General features: G+C 42.2%; 1 protein-coding gene across 1 annotated transcript in view; it reads right to left on the minus strand.

Annotated features, from left to right (window-relative positions):
• Positions 1 to 5,479: 5,479 nt before the first annotated feature.
• The window catches only part of RNF212B (ring finger protein 212B), a 277,775-nt gene continuing 267,577 nt past the window's right edge, over positions 5,480 to 15,677 (minus strand). Inside the window, exons 13-14 of the mRNA XM_040354528.1 lie at positions 12,226 to 12,272; positions 5,480 to 5,674 (exon numbers count right to left, since the gene is read on the minus strand). Of these exons, the coding sequence (XP_040210462.1) occupies positions 12,269 to 12,272 (4 nt within the window). The 3' untranslated portion in view covers positions 5,480 to 5,674; positions 12,226 to 12,268. The remainder of the gene's footprint in view (positions 5,675 to 12,225; positions 12,273 to 15,677) is intronic.

A 15,677-nucleotide genomic window follows, 5' to 3' on the forward strand; every position in this document is an offset into this window, starting at 1 on the left:
AAAGCAGCCCAAAGGCGAATAGAACTTCCCCTTTAGAGTGCCATTGTACGTGTTGTACGTCACCGCGCTTTGTTCATCATTTTTTTTTAAACGATGGTGTGTGGGCAACGTCGTTTTTAATGATGAAGTTGGAAAAACTTCGTTTTTTGGACATGCTGAAAAACAACGTTTTTTTTCATGCCGAAAAATGATCGTGTGTACGCGGCATTATGCTTGCTGAGTGACTTTCCTTTTCCTCCTCAATGATCATGCTGATAGCTTGTAAGTTCTGGGCATTGCCACCAGTGGCCAAGGCCCAATTTTTCTGCCCCTGTTTAACAGGGGCGTGTAATTACAATTTTTGATGCAATACTTTGCAGCGGGCTCATTCCTGCGCTCCAACTAGAATATCTGTGAGTGGTTGCAGTGTTGTGGCACCAGCACCAGTGCCTAAGGCACAATTTTTCTGCCCCTGTTTAACAGGGGCGTGTAATTACAATTTTTGATGCAATACTTTGCAGCGGGCTCATTACTGCGCTCCAACTAGAGTATCTGTGAGGGGTTGCAGTGTTGTGGCACCAGCACCACCACCAACAAAGACCCATTTTTTCTGCCCCTGTTCAACAGGGGCATGTAATTACACCTCTTGATCTAAAATTTCACAGCAGGGCCCATTCCTGTGCCCACCAAGAGTAACTGTGAGGTCTTACAAAGTTGTGGCACCAGCACAACCACCACCACCAACAAAGGCCCAATTTTTTTGCCCCTGTTCAACAGGGGCATGTAATTACAGATCTTTAATTATTATTTCACAGCAGGGCCCATTCCTGTGCCCACCAAGAGTAACTGTGAGGGCTTACTGAGTTGTGGCACCAGCGCCAGCACCAAAGGCCCAATTTTTCTACCACTGTTCAACAATGGCATGTAATTACAATTCTTAATATACTAGTTCACACAGCAGGGCGTTCCAGCGCCCACCAAGACTAACTGTGAGGGCTTACAGTGTTGTGGCAACACCAACACCTAGGGCCCAAATTTCTGCAGAGTATATACGGCAGGCACCTACTTTCAAACATCCAACTTACAAACGACTCCTACTTGCAAACGGAAGGAGACAACAGGAAGTGAGAGGAAATCTACCCCTAGGAAAGGAAATTCTCTTCTGTAAGCGGTGTCTCCTGTCCACTGATGCTTTATCACCAATCCTTGTTTCACTAAAAAACCCACATTTTCAAAACATCATTTGTCATTGGGACAGAAAGTGAATTGCAATCTTCTGAACAGATGCACACAGACAGCAAAACAAATGTTTACAGGGGTGATAACCCTTCTCTATGTTTTCAGAAAAGCTTAAACATAGATTTTATGGCTGGAGCTACACTTTAAAAAAGTACCAGTTCAAAATTACAAACAGATTCTACTTAACAACAAACCTACAGTGCTGTGTTGTTTGCACCGCCTGTATAATGCTGTTCAAAGTATATAGGGCCAAAGGGGCTTGTAATGACCTGAGGGGAGTGGGGGGAAACCCATGCTATTTTTCTCAATGATTTTCATCCATATTGCAGGGACCAGTTCTAAACACGTGCCACCTCACAGGCATACTATAGTCACCCAGCAGGTACGATATTTAAAGGAATTTTTCTTTTGTTTTTTTTTTCACTTTTCACTACAGTTTTTAAAACTTTTTTTCCATTGATACATGTTCCCTGGGGCAAGACCCGGGTTCTCAAACCTGTTTTCCGACAATAACTTGCATATTAAGCTTTAAAATGAGCACTTTTGAATTTGAACGTTCGAGTCCCATTGACGTCAATGGGGTTCTGAATGTTCGCACGAACGTTCGGTCCGTTCGAAGGTTCTGGTGCGAACCGAACGGGGGGGTGTTTGGCTCATCCCTAGTCTCGGGTATGAAAATTTTTAAAGCAAGGTACAGCACAAAGTCCAACGTCACAGTCGGGACAATAGAAACGCGTTTCTTTACGGATTTTTCTTCTGTTGTCGTCGCGCTTGGAGCAGCAAACCACACACATCCTTGTGGGTGCTGTTTTTTTTTCAGTGGGTGGAATGTGGTCCATAAAGTGGCGACCAGTCCGTCGTTCAGGGTTCACAACACCAGCAGCCCGACGTCCAGATCGGTTTACTGCCGTTGGCGTTTGGTACTTCAGAAAGATTAGTTCTGCAACCTTCCACACAAAGTCCGCATAGACCATAGGCCTGTCACTTTTCTTTTTCATCAGAATGAAGGAATTGCAGAGGCACTGTTCCACAAGATCTCGTATTTTTTTTGCTGCTTCCTTATCGCTGGATAAAAGGTCATGGCCTGGTCAGCTCTGTCCACACCTCCCATAGAGTGGTTGTAGTCCAACACAACCTGTGGCTTCATAACATCCTTTCCACCTTTGGTGTGTACCATTACGGTCGAGATGTTATGAACTGTACTCATAAGGCACACGTCTTTTTTGTCCCGCCACTTCAGTGCCATCATTTTCCCTTTCTGCCATGTAGCTACTTCTCCTGCCCCGAGCTTTTTGTTGGCAAATGTTGACAGCATGTCACGCCGGTTAGGCCTCACGGTCCCATATGCGTCCATCTTATTTAGGAGAAGGAACTCGTAGAGTTCTGGGGAGGTATAAAAAATTGTCTGTGGTGACACAGTAGCCCTGGTTCAGCAATGGCTCAATCACGGAAAAAACCGAAGCGGTTGCCATTCCAAAACCGCTGAATCGCTGGCAGAATTTGGTCCCTTTCCCGGTGTACAGGACTGAGTTCCAGATGTACCCAGAGCTGGATTCACACAGCATAAATGACTTTATGCCAAAGCGAGCGCGCTTTGATGCGATGAACTGTATCCAGCTGAGTCTACCTTTGTAGGCCATGAGACAATAGTAATGTCTCTCTCAGGAATATAGGTCCGCTGAAAATTACTCAAAATAATCTGGTAAACCTCCCAAATTTTTTTCAGCTTTGGAGCTGGATGAGAACTCTCATCAAAGTCCTCATTATTTGCAAAGTGCAAATATTTCATGATCAGTGAAAATTTATACTCCGACATGACGGTTCCAAAAAAAGGTGTGGCCAATAATTTGTTGGTTGTCCAGTACCATTTTTGCAGGGGTTTCCCCACCACTCCCTGTAAAATTATAAGGCCAAAAAACTTCCAGATGTCGTCGCTGGTTACAGGTTCCCATTTTCTGCGCCTTGAAAATCGCTGATGGGTAGCAGCTTGTTGTTCCTGGTAGCGATTTGTCTCCAAAACAATTTTGTCGATCACTTCATCCATCAAAAAAAGTTGGAGGTATGCCAAGGGATTGTCATCCTCAACATCCACTTTGATCCCCGGTGCTCCTGTAAACAGAAATCTTGGTGGTGCTACTTGCTCCGTACCGCAATCAATTGCGCACAAAGTCCGCACATCGCTGGGCACAGTCGCAGGATCATCGCTCAAATCACTTTCTGCGTCTGATGACGAACTTTCCCATGCGTCGCTGTCACTCAACTCCTCTGCAAGCGATTCTGTATCGCTGTTTTCCAGCAGGTCGCATAGCAATTTTGAGGTAGAGGCGCGCTTTTTTGATGCCATGGTCGCTGTGCAGTTTACAGACACAAAGTACAGTGAATCTGCAGACAAGGGCACTGGGGAAAGCACTGGGGGGCAATCAAAGGTCACTGTATTGAATTTTTTATTGTAATCCAATTGTATCAGTGTGTTTTTACTTTTCACTGTTTGAATTTGGCGCCGTTCCACCCCCCTGCATCGCAAAGCTGGCAGGGAAGGGAATCAGGGGAACACAGTGCATCAGGCGGAACATCTGGCCACTGTGCACTGTGGAAATACATCGCTGAATCGCAGGGAAAAGGTAATGCCCCCGTACACACGGTCGCTTTATGTGATGTAAAAAAACGACGTTTTTAAAAACGTCATTTTAAATGACCGTGTGTGGGGAAAACTTAGTTTTATGTCTTCTGAAAAACGACAAAAAAAAAAGGAGCATGCTTCGATTTTTTGTGTCGTTTTTCCCAAACGTCGTTTTTTGTGTCATAAAAAATGACCGTGTGTAGGCTAAAACGATGTTTAAAATGGCGTTTTTAAACCCGCGCATGCTCAGAAGCAAGTTAGGACGCGAGTTTGAATGGAACAGAGTGCCGTCGTACGTGCTGAACGTAACCGTGCTTTGCTAGAGCTTTTGGAAAAAACGATGGTGTGTATGCTCCATCGTTTTTCAAAATGAAGTTTGAAAAACGTCGTTTTTTTTCCATCACATAAAACGTTGTTTTTTTCTATCACAAAAAACGACCGTCTGTACGCGGCATAAGTCACTTCTTCCTGCATCCAGCGAGGCAAACCCGAGTGTGGCTCGGGATAACCGATTGTAGCACAAAAATCTCACCCCGAGCCACACTCGGGAATACCGTTAGGCAGGTTAAGTACACAATGGGGTTCATTTACTAAAGCTGGAAAGTGCAAAATCAGGCTCACTTCTGCATAGAAACCAATGAGCTTCTAACCTCAGCTTCTTCAATTAAGCATTGGAAATAAAACCTGGAAATTCATTGGTTTCTATGCAGAAGTGAGCTTTCCAGCTTTAGTAAATAAACCCCACTGTGTACTTAAAAGTGGGGTATGCCTGTACTTTACATTGTAGTAAAGTGTTATTTCTTCAGTGTTGTCGCATAAACAGATATAATAAATTATTTACAAAAATGTGAGGGGTGTACTCACTTTTGTTAGATACTGTATATATTTCACACACCTGTTTTGTTGGAATGTGCCCAATCACTTGTGAAATAGATATGCACTGCTGAACACCTGTCAACTGAAACTTGACATGTTTAGGAGGAGAAATTGGATTATTGTGTGTTTCTCTACAAACGGATACATTCAGAGATGCGTATTACAATGTACTATATAATACTGGACCTGATGATGTATTGCACAAATGAAAATATAGAAGGTAGTCTTTCCTCTCAACTCCTACTTGGAGACTCTTAGCTACAAGGATACTCCTTGTAGGTTATATGCAATGAAACAATCATTTAGGGACAAACTTTATTTTTTTTATGTTATGTTGCCATTAGTATCTATAATACTGAATTTCGGGTGAAATGTTCTGTTTTTTTTGTTTTTTTTTTTAGCTTGATCTCAGCTAGCAATGAGCTATGCTGCAAGCCTAATTGTGTGATGTGGAAGTAGATCAATACTGTAACCTTGACTAGTGGTTCATGAACAAGGCTCCAAATTACAGCTGCTATTCTGTTAGCATACAGGTGACTGCACTGTTTTAGGCTACTGGTATATACATAATGTGTTTTTTTTGTTTTGTTATATAAATACCCTATATGACTATAGCAAAGTTTTAATTTTGGAAAATGATATTAATATTAGTTGAAGTCTGCGAAATGAAACAAGCAATGACAAACCAGATCCTCTATTGCTATAAACACATTTTTAAAAGGTCTTGATGTGTACAGTTTTTAACACAGATAGGTAAAATTTGTAAATGTTTATTTTAAAAGTATATATTTTAAAGTTGGGCACACACGCTTTGGTGAATCATTCCAAAAGTTCATTTGTATTTGGGAATATTTTCTTTAGATCGCTTTGCTTCCCTTTTTTGTTTTTACTTATCAGGAAAGCTTTTGTTTTACAAAAAGTTTATTTGTGTAGATTTTCATTACATCCGTTTTCAGTGTTCTAAAATACAAAATAAATATGTCTGATTACACCATACACACTGCAAACCCAATAAAAACTTTTCAGAATCAACTTAAAAAGAACTGACTGCTAGTAACTGAAAGAAATCCCACATATAATTTGATTTATTTCTTAGATTTGATATTAAACATTTGTCAAATCAGAATGTTTTGAATGAGGATACCATAAAACCCAACTCTAGGCAGAAATGTAATTAAATTGTACATTAATTACCTTACTCTTGATTTCAAACACCTCTTTCTAAGCCAACCAACAGTATAAGGCCTCATGCACACTGGACGTTTTTACAGCAGGTGTTTTTTTTCTACAGTCATTAAACTCTTCATCATGTTAGCCTATGTGTCCATGCACACATAGGCCCGGATTGACATACATCGGCGCATATTTATTCGGGCGTAGCGTATCTAATATACGCTACGCCGACGCAGCGCATAGAGGCAAGCACTGGATTCACAAAGCACTCACTCCCACCTGCTCTTAAAGATACGCTGGGTTTCCTCGGCATAAGCCAGCATAGGTGGAAGTGGGCGTGAGCCATGCTAATGAGGTGTGACCCCATGCAAATGCTGGGCCAAGCGCCATAGAAGTACTTAAAATGAACGGCGCATGCGCCGTCCCGTGGCCGCATCCCAGTGCGCATGCTCAGAATCACGTCGAAACAACTGCCTAGGATACGTCGAATCACTGCCTACGACGTGAACGTAACCTACGCCTAGTCATATTCACGTACAACGTAAACGACAAAAGATACGACGGCTTGTGTTCCCTGGTCCATACCTTTGCATGAGTTGCGCCTCCTATATGGGGAATAACTTTACGCCGGACGAACGACTTACGCAAATCACGTATATTAAGCGCCGGGCGCAAGTACGTTCATGAATCGGCGTATCTCCCTCATTTGCATATGTGCATAGAAAATCAATGGGAGCGGCAAATGCGCCCAGCGTAAATATGCGCCCACGATACGATGGCGTAGGCAAGTTACGTCGGTCGTAGGAAGCCTATTTTAGGTTTTAGGCGTATCTCAGATTGTGGGCACGGCGCACAGATACGACGGCGCATAGTTACACTTACGCGGCGTATCTCGAGATACGTCGGCGTAAGTGCTTTGTGAATCCGGGCCATAGGCTGTTATCGGCAGTTTTGGGCAGTGGCATTTGTAAACCGTAAAAAACCCCATAACTAGTGGGTTCTGATAGACGTTTTTCAGCTGTAAAAACGCTCTAACGCTGATAAAAGCCGAAAAAAGGCTCAAAAACGTCACTCACCGTCGTCTTTTAACGTTTTTGATCCACTGAAAAAAAATATATATTTTTTTTTCTTAAAAAAAAGAACACTAACGAGGAAAAACACTAAAAAACACTATTGCAAAAACATTGAAAAAAGTTGAAACACTCATTGCAAAGCTACTGGCGTTTTTATAACGTTATTTTAACATCCAGTGTGCATGAGGCCTCATAGATCAACATCACAGTTTTCTCCCTGGGGAAAAAAGCAAATTTCCTGTCCTGGGGACCAGGCATTTTTTCCTGCTCCTTATCTTCTTGGTTACTGGTTTCCTCACTGCCTCCTGAGTTCTTCTGCCTCTGGAGCTCATGAGAGAGTGAACAACCAAAAAATGACCCCAAGAAGTAAACAAAGGAAGAGAGAAAAATTGTTCTGTGACCATGGCTTCAGGTGAGTAAATCGGGCATTATGCAAATCGGGCATTATGAAAAAAAAAAACATATATGCAATATGTTTTTTTTTCCCCCCATACCAGCATTTAGAAGTAGATGGGTGGGGAAGGGAGGGGGAATTGCTACTATCCTGGAGTTGGGCTTTAGACTGGAACTCCAGCCTTATTTTGTTTAGGAAGTGAGTGACAAAATTGTCAGCAAAACAATACCTGCATCCACTCAGATGCAGTCAATGTTCTGGTATTTTGACAGCCGACACTTCTGGCTGTCAGAATACAATAGCCTGCAGCAGGAGATAAATCCATCCACACTGTTGGTGTGGATGGAGGAAGCTGTTCCAATTCTTCTGTTCAGCCCTAGACTGAAAAAAAAAGGATATATGTATGGCAAACAAAATTAAAAATGCTAATTTGTTTCTTTTGGCTAGAGTTGCGCTTTCAGTTTATTCAAATCTGACAGACCAGTCTCTGAACCTCAACCAAATCAAACAGCATCTTCTAATGATGTCAACTAATGGCAATTTAAAGCTTCATTTACTAGAAGGTTGTATTATCAGTGTCATAATTGATGAACATTTGGCCAATTGCCCAGTATCAGTACTGACACTACAATATGTATAGCTTACTTATAACTATAGTATGATGAGTTTGCATATGCATATAAAAAAAATATCGAAATTATTGATAAATCTATGTGTTTGCAGTGCAGTTTCTGTGTATTCGGAGTCAACCAGTACTTCATTACTATCACAAAATAAGTTGAGAGCTAAGCCAGGACAGGAGGGGGTGGTCAGGAGCAGCAGCTGCCCTGGGTGATGTGGTATCATATGAGATGGGGGGGGGAATATACAGTATGCTAGGAAGGGGGTTTGAGGGGGAGATGATTTGAGCTAGGAAGGGATTTTTTTGGAGGAGGCGGTTTGTTTTGTACTTGTATATGTGATTAGTAGGGATGAATGGGGAGGGTTATTTGTGCTAAGAGGATTTTTTTTGAGGGGGATATGTGCTCATGGGGAACTTTTAGGGGAATTTGTGCTTGAAGGGGAAGTTGGGGGGGGGGGGGCAGTTGTGCTCGGTGGGGAAATTTGAGGGGTAGGGGGTTTGTGCTAGGATGGATGATTTTTAGAGGGGGAATATTTGAGCTAGGAGGGAGGATTTGGGAAGGAAGAGGATTTGAGCTTAGAGGGGGGGTGAAGGCCAAATATTTGTGCTGAGAGAGGGAATTTCATCAATTGAGTGATTAGCCCTGGGAGAATTGTTGCTTGCAAAAGAAATATATGCTTAGGGGGTTAGCTTGCAGATTAGTGCTTGATAATTTTTTCTGGGGGATTTTTTCTGACACATATTTCTCATACGTCTTCACGATTTTGTATCTTCAATGCCTTGGGCGCTAGATGACCTTGTCCCAACACTGGCCGAGAGTACTTTATTGCCAGCAAAGATATAGCTGTATAGTGGTAAAAAAAAAATGCATCCATCACAACAAATAGATTTTGCATTAAAGGGTTATAGTAAAGGTGTTTTATTTTTTTATATTGTCATACTTACCTCCACTGTGCAGATCATTTTGCAAAGAGTGGTCCCGATCCTCGTCCTCTGGTGTCCCTCGGCGGCTGTCTAGGCTCCTCCCCGCAAGAGCTAACCCCCTTTTGGGAAGCACTCTCCCAAGGGGGTTAGCTTGTGGGGCATGCTCCCGTGTGATACAGTGGCGACAATAGCCACCAACTGTATCACTCGCCCCCCCCCCCCCCCCCCCGGCGTGCCACGTCATTGATTTGATTGACAGGGAGCCAATGGTTGCACTGCTATCAATCATCCAATTAAGACCCGAGAAGCCAGCACGTTCACAACGTGGGACTTGCGAGGGCTCAGGTAAGGGAACGGGGGGGCTGGGGGGGCTTGTAAGCATTGGATGTTTTTTCACCTTGATGCATAGGATGTATTAAAGCAGAGTTCCAACCAAAAATGGAACTTCCACTTTTTGGAACCCTCCCTCCGGTGACACATTTGGCACCTTTCAGGGGGTAGAGGGGGGGTGCAGATACATGTCTATTTGTACCCACTTGCTGTCATAGACTCCCATGGGAGTCTACACCACTTCCCGCCCCCCGTTGTCTCCTGGGAAATACACTGTTCCCAGGAGAGAGCGGGGGCCAGTGACGGCGCGCCGCGCTACTCACGCATACGCAGTAGGGAACCGGGCAGTGAAGCCGCAAGGCTTTACTTCCTGATTCCTTCACCGAGCATGGTGGCGGCAGCATCCGAGGACCGAGCGATTGCTCAGCCTGGTCTGCCGATTTCGGGGGCGCGCTGGACAGGTAAGTGTCCATTTTTTTAAAGTCAGCAGCTGCAGTATTTGCAGCTGCTGGCTTTTAAATAATAATTTTCGGGTGCACCTGCGCTTTAAGGTGAAAAAACGGGAAGCTTTACAAGCCCTTTAAGCACAAAAAAAAAAAAAAAAATATATAAAAGAGCATTCCTATAAACATTACTTCTACTACACTGTGAAAACATTCACAATTATTCTAATTCAGTACAAGGGTGAGGGTCAATTCAGACAATGAGTTGCATTAACATCAACATAAATTGCATACCACATCATCTTGCATGTGTTGCTGCAATGTGTAGTGAAATTTGTATTCTACCGCAGATTGTCCTAATGCAACTGACTGAATAGACCTTGAATAGATTTTAATCATAAGTGCATAACTATCCACAATGGCTATTGCTGGGCAATTGTTTTCATTAGCTTTCACTGAAAGGAAAAAAAAAATATTTGAAAAGCCAACAACATTTGTTCAGTGGATTCAATCATGACATGACGCTACTCTTATATCAAGACATTGCTTGTATATCAAGTCAAGATTTATAAACACATTTGCTTGTCTTGCAAATCGCTCTCAAGCCAAGTTACACTTAAACCAAGGTTTTACTGTACCTGGTTGGTACATTTCAGGATCAAGTGCTCCAAGAAAGCACACTAAGGGATTGGCAGAAATAGGAACTTAAACAAATGCAGAAATACTGATCAGGACCCAATCCAGTACTGTGCAAGCTTTGGGCAGCACCAAATCATATGTATAAAGTCAACCCTTTTACATTTAGGGCAGATGGGTGTATATCTCCTACCCCAATCAAATAGTATAGCAGGCGTGTGATTAGTTCTTTGAAGAATAAACAGTTGAGAGAACTTGTGTGAAACTCACAAAGAAGAAATAAGAATGGATTCTAAGGTCATGTCCCACTGATCACCATCTATTTCCCCAAGGTCAGCAACCCAATGTGCCCTACATTACAACAATGCATGATCTTATATAGAGGATAAGAGCACAATATAAATACTGGATATTATGCCTTTGCGGACATCAGCATGGATGACCTCAGTTACTGGTGGAGAGCTAGTTACACTAAAGCCTCGTACACACGATTGGATTTTCTGACAGAAATTGTGTAATGACGGCCTAAAATCTGACCGTTTGTACGCTCCATCAGACAATTATTGTCAGAGATTCCGCCGACAAATGTTGGATGGCAGGCATATACATTTTCCGTAGATAATGGTCTGTTGTCGGATTTTCCTATCGTGTGTACACAAGTCCGTCAGACAAAAGTCCAAAGTACAAAAACACATGCTTGGAATCAATGCTTATCAAACACAACATTAACAGATGGTGCCCAAAGGGTGGCGCTCAAGAGCTGAAATTTCACGTAGTACCTAACTACGTTCGCGTTTGTTGGCCGACAATTGTGTGCTGTTTGTATGCAAGATAAGTTCTTGGCCAACGCCCTTCAGACAAAAGTCTGGTGCTTTGTCTGCGGAAAATTTGATTGTGTGTACAAGGCTTTAAAGTGTTTTTGGACTTGCAGCGCATTCATAAATTGAAGATATTGATAGAATTGTTTAGGGGACAGTAAAAACTGAGAACATAGTTAACCATATGTCTTGAGGGTTTCATCATTAAATAATTGGGAAATATACCAAATACCCCTCTGTTTCCAAGTGGAGAATCCTTGCAGTTTACAAATTTCAGAACAGCTAGGATTATTCGACAGAGAAGTAAATTCCAGGGGGCCACTGATGGACAATGCCTCCTTTGAGGCTCTCCACGCTTTCCAGTGAAGATTGACCGTAGGGTTGGATGAGGGCAGACTCGGCAGGTCCATCTCTAGGTGTGAGACAGCTGTCAAGTCTGGGTTTGGAGGCAATGACCATTCAAGCGCCCGGATCTGCACTGTTTTGATTACCCCAACTGGCTAGCTGCTGTAACTGGGAAGCCAGCAAATACATTTTGGGACCGCCAGACCTCATCTGCCCTTACCATATTGTAAAGTGACCAGACTAATGCAAGCTCTTTGTTTCTTCCATATAAGGTCCCTAAATTGTGCGTCCATGCTCCTGAACCATTTTTGGGAAATCCATATTGGGGAGTTATGGAATATGTATAGGAGCTGCTGGTCCCGGATCATTTTTATTAAAGTAACTCGCCCTACTACAAAGAGTTTATTGCACTTGAATTGGTTTTTGAGTTAACATTTTTTGAATATGTAGGGCTTCCTTTTGATATATTTACTGTTTAGTGATTTATATCAGTTATTAGCTTCAAGCTCAGCTTTATACATTTCAAATTACATTTGAAATATCTAAAAATTGCAAAGTGTATGATAAGCATAAGGTGGGTCTCATTGCAAAATATCTTTGAAAGAAGGAGAAAGTACTATGGCCATCCATTTTAGTATTCGAACTGAACTCTGAACTTTTGACTGTATAAATGGGAGAGCTGGCTCATGTTTGCTCAACAAATAAGATAATACTAACTTTTTACATGGAGTTACTGAAAAAACACACACTTACTTTGTGGAGCTGTGTGCTCCTCCTGGTACTCTGGTGGTAAACCCTAACTGAAAAAAAAAAAAAAATAATAAATTGTATTGGTTTCACACATCCTGCTACTACTTACAGCATGCTAAAATACAATAGAAGATCAACATGCATATACCTTTGTGCATCCTTTGTAATACCTTATTCTGCTGAGGCTATCACAATAGTATCAATTCACAAAGCCACATATTTTACATGCCTTTGTTGTTTTTCTCTACAATAGATTTCACATAAAATGTTCAGATCACAAAAATAAACATCACATTGATGTAGAATGAATATTTTACACTTTAAATTAACATGCAACTTGAAAAGGCTTCTCACAAATCAGTATTTTATGTCAAGAGTTAATAGACTCCTTATACAAACACATTAACTACTTCAGCCCCAGAAGATTTGGCTGCTCAATGACCAGGCCATTTTTTGCGATACGCTTTAACTGACAATTGCGTAGTCGTGCAATGCTATACCCAAACAAATTTTCCCCACAAATAGAGTTTTCTTTTGGTGGTATTTGATCATCCCTGCAGTTTTTATTTTTTGCGCTATAAACAAAAAAAGAGCAACAATTTTGAAAAAAAAAAACACAATTTCTTGCTCATACATCATGGGACACAGAGCCTTAATTACTTAATGGGTTATGTAGTCACCACAGGTGATTGGACACCGGTAAACCCAATTAAAATTGATAAACCCTATTAGTAGATCCGTGCTGGTGCTGGGTATAGGCTGCTGCCCCCCTGAAGTACCCCAGTGATGGGGTCTGAAAATTAATGTTGTATATAAAGAGGTAGTGGTGCTGCCCGCTATTTGGTGGTGTATAGGTAGTTAAATCCAATCCTGTATTCGCCGTGTGACAGGAAGCAAAGGTAGGTGCTGGTGAGCCCACAAGTGTGTGATGGATTAAATGTCGGGTAACCAGAAGGTGGGTGAGCTCATATAAGTTAGGAGCTCCCACTACTACCTCAGAGAAGCCCTTGGAAATAAGACTGAACGTGTAGGATAGACTCTACAGTCAGGTGGTATACCCTGTGTGGTAGAGATTTTTCAAATCCATATTTATAAGATTTATATGAAGATGTATATGTCATTCTTTTACAAGGCTTTTTTTATTAATGAGACTGGGATATGTCGTTAGTCGACTGTCCTGTTTTTCTAGTCAACAGCGTGACTCGATGTTAGAAGTTCACCTAACAAAAGGCTTTTAAACCTATATTAGCATAGGGAGGTTATCTCAAAGGGATGGGGATCTGATAAGAAGTGTCCCTTCATTGAAGTACAAGAATTTCCTGCCACCTCCTGTTTGAAGACCACATTCATCTCTTGTCTGATTACAGGCCACAATAGGACATTACCTACTGGGGAATACTGGGTGGGGGGGTCCTTAACTGCCATTCTGAAAAGACACATATTCAACCAATCATATTAGAGGGGTTTTTTTAATTCTTAGAGCGGGAAAAATTACATCTGAAGGGTATAAAAAGACAGTCCTAGCTTGACACAGTTCAGTGTATGATGTCTTGACCAAGCAGACTGAAGCATGATGGATGAGCTGACCCAGGCATGGTGATGTAACCTCTCTATCTCCCTCTCTCTGTCTGTGTGTCTCTCTCTCTCTCGCCCTCTGTCTCTCTGTCTCTCTCTACAACTTAGCATTACTTATTGTTGAATCCTCTATAGCCATATTATCATGTATGTTGTATCAGTATTCAGCAGTATCCTCTCTGTTTTAACAAGTGATATCCTTTATGTTATGGTTGGAAATATTGGAGTAATACAAGTTTCTTCTCTGTATCAATAAATGTAATATTTTTCTCTTTTTCGCAGCGCTATTCTTTGTTTTAATTTTTATATAGACAAAAAGGTTTTTATAGCTTATTTTAATTATTTACGCGCGATATTAATATTTCTCTGATTATTAATTATGGACGTGCGTTATTAATTATTCTATGACAAAATGGTGCCCTGTGTGAGGAGAGTTTAAAGTTTGGATGAATATGATTTCTGGTATGGTAGACAGAGCTGGGTTAAGAGTTTTTTTGTTTTAACCTGTCTGAATGCCTAACAACAAACTAACTTTTCAGAACTTAACTTTTTCTTTTTGTCTATGCAAATGTGTTTATGAGACTGATTTTGAATAATGTAGATATATATAGAATGAAATTGCAGCAGGGGGTCAGTGCGGATAATAAGGATTCTGTTTGGAATCTTGAAGACAGTGGCCAGAAATTCGAAAGGGACTTGCGACGGCGCACCGGCAGGTGCGCAGCCGTGGGTCCTAATCCGAGCCGTCGTATCTATGCGCCTGATTCTTAGAATCAGTGCCGCATAGATGTCCATTAGATCCGTCAGGCGTAAGTCTCTTACACCGTCGGATCGTAACTGCATATTTTTTTCTGACCGCTAGGTGGGGCTTCCGTCGAATTCCGCGTTGAGTATGCAAATTAGCTAGATACGCGAATTCCCGCAAATACGCCCGGCCGACACAGTAAAGTTACGTCATTTGCGTAAGTCGTCCGTGAATGGGGCTGGACGTCATTTACGTTCACGTCGAAACCAATGACGTCCTTTGCGGCGTACTTTGGAGCAATGCACACTGGGAAATTCCACGGACGGCGCATGCGCCGTTCGGCAAAAACGTCAATCACATCGGGTCACAGTAGATTTACAAAAAACACGCCCCCCGGATCCAAATTTGAATTAGGCGGGCTTGCGCCGGCTGATTTGCGCTACGCCGCCGCAACTTACAGAGCTAGTGCTTTGAGAATACAGCGCTTGCCCGTCTGGGTTGCAGAGGCATAGCGTAGAGCGGATACGTCACACCCGCACAAATTTACACCGCTGACTGTGAATATGGCCCAGTGTGCCTCTAGGCAGTTGACCCTTTGAATGAGATTAGGCCAATCTTTGTGAGTGAAACACACCTATGCTTTTGTAAATAAACAGTGGGGCGATGGCGCCCCTATAATGACTAATATTCAATAAGGTGTGGGTGTAGTGGTTATTAAACCTGTGTTGGGTACCTACTTGAGGGATGAATCCAATATAAGTGGACCCCCTTCTTGGAATCACACAGATTGAGTGTGTATAGGTTACCCCATTAATAGTGCCACAAAAGACTTGCTGGCAAATATGTGACTCCGTTGGTGAACCTCCACCATTAGTTGGTGTCCAAGAAACCTCCACGTTAGTAAGAGAAATAGATGAATGAATAAAGTCAGGACCCTGTGCAGGCCAGCAAAGAGAAGTGACTTGTGATCAAAAAAAATTAGAAATAAAGCAGTTCAAATCAATATCCAGGTTGAGGCTTAGAGACCCCAACCTGTGTATCCAACGGGTCTCATTTTGTGAGACCTGGATCTTTTTGTTGCCCCCCCCGCCAGTGGTCTTTAATAATGTCAACCCCATAGAACGTGAGGCAAGAT

Source organism: Rana temporaria, chromosome 1 (assembly GCF_905171775.1).
Source record: "Rana temporaria chromosome 1, aRanTem1.1, whole genome shotgun sequence".
Lineage (NCBI taxonomy): Eukaryota > Metazoa > Chordata > Amphibia > Anura > Ranidae > Rana > Rana temporaria.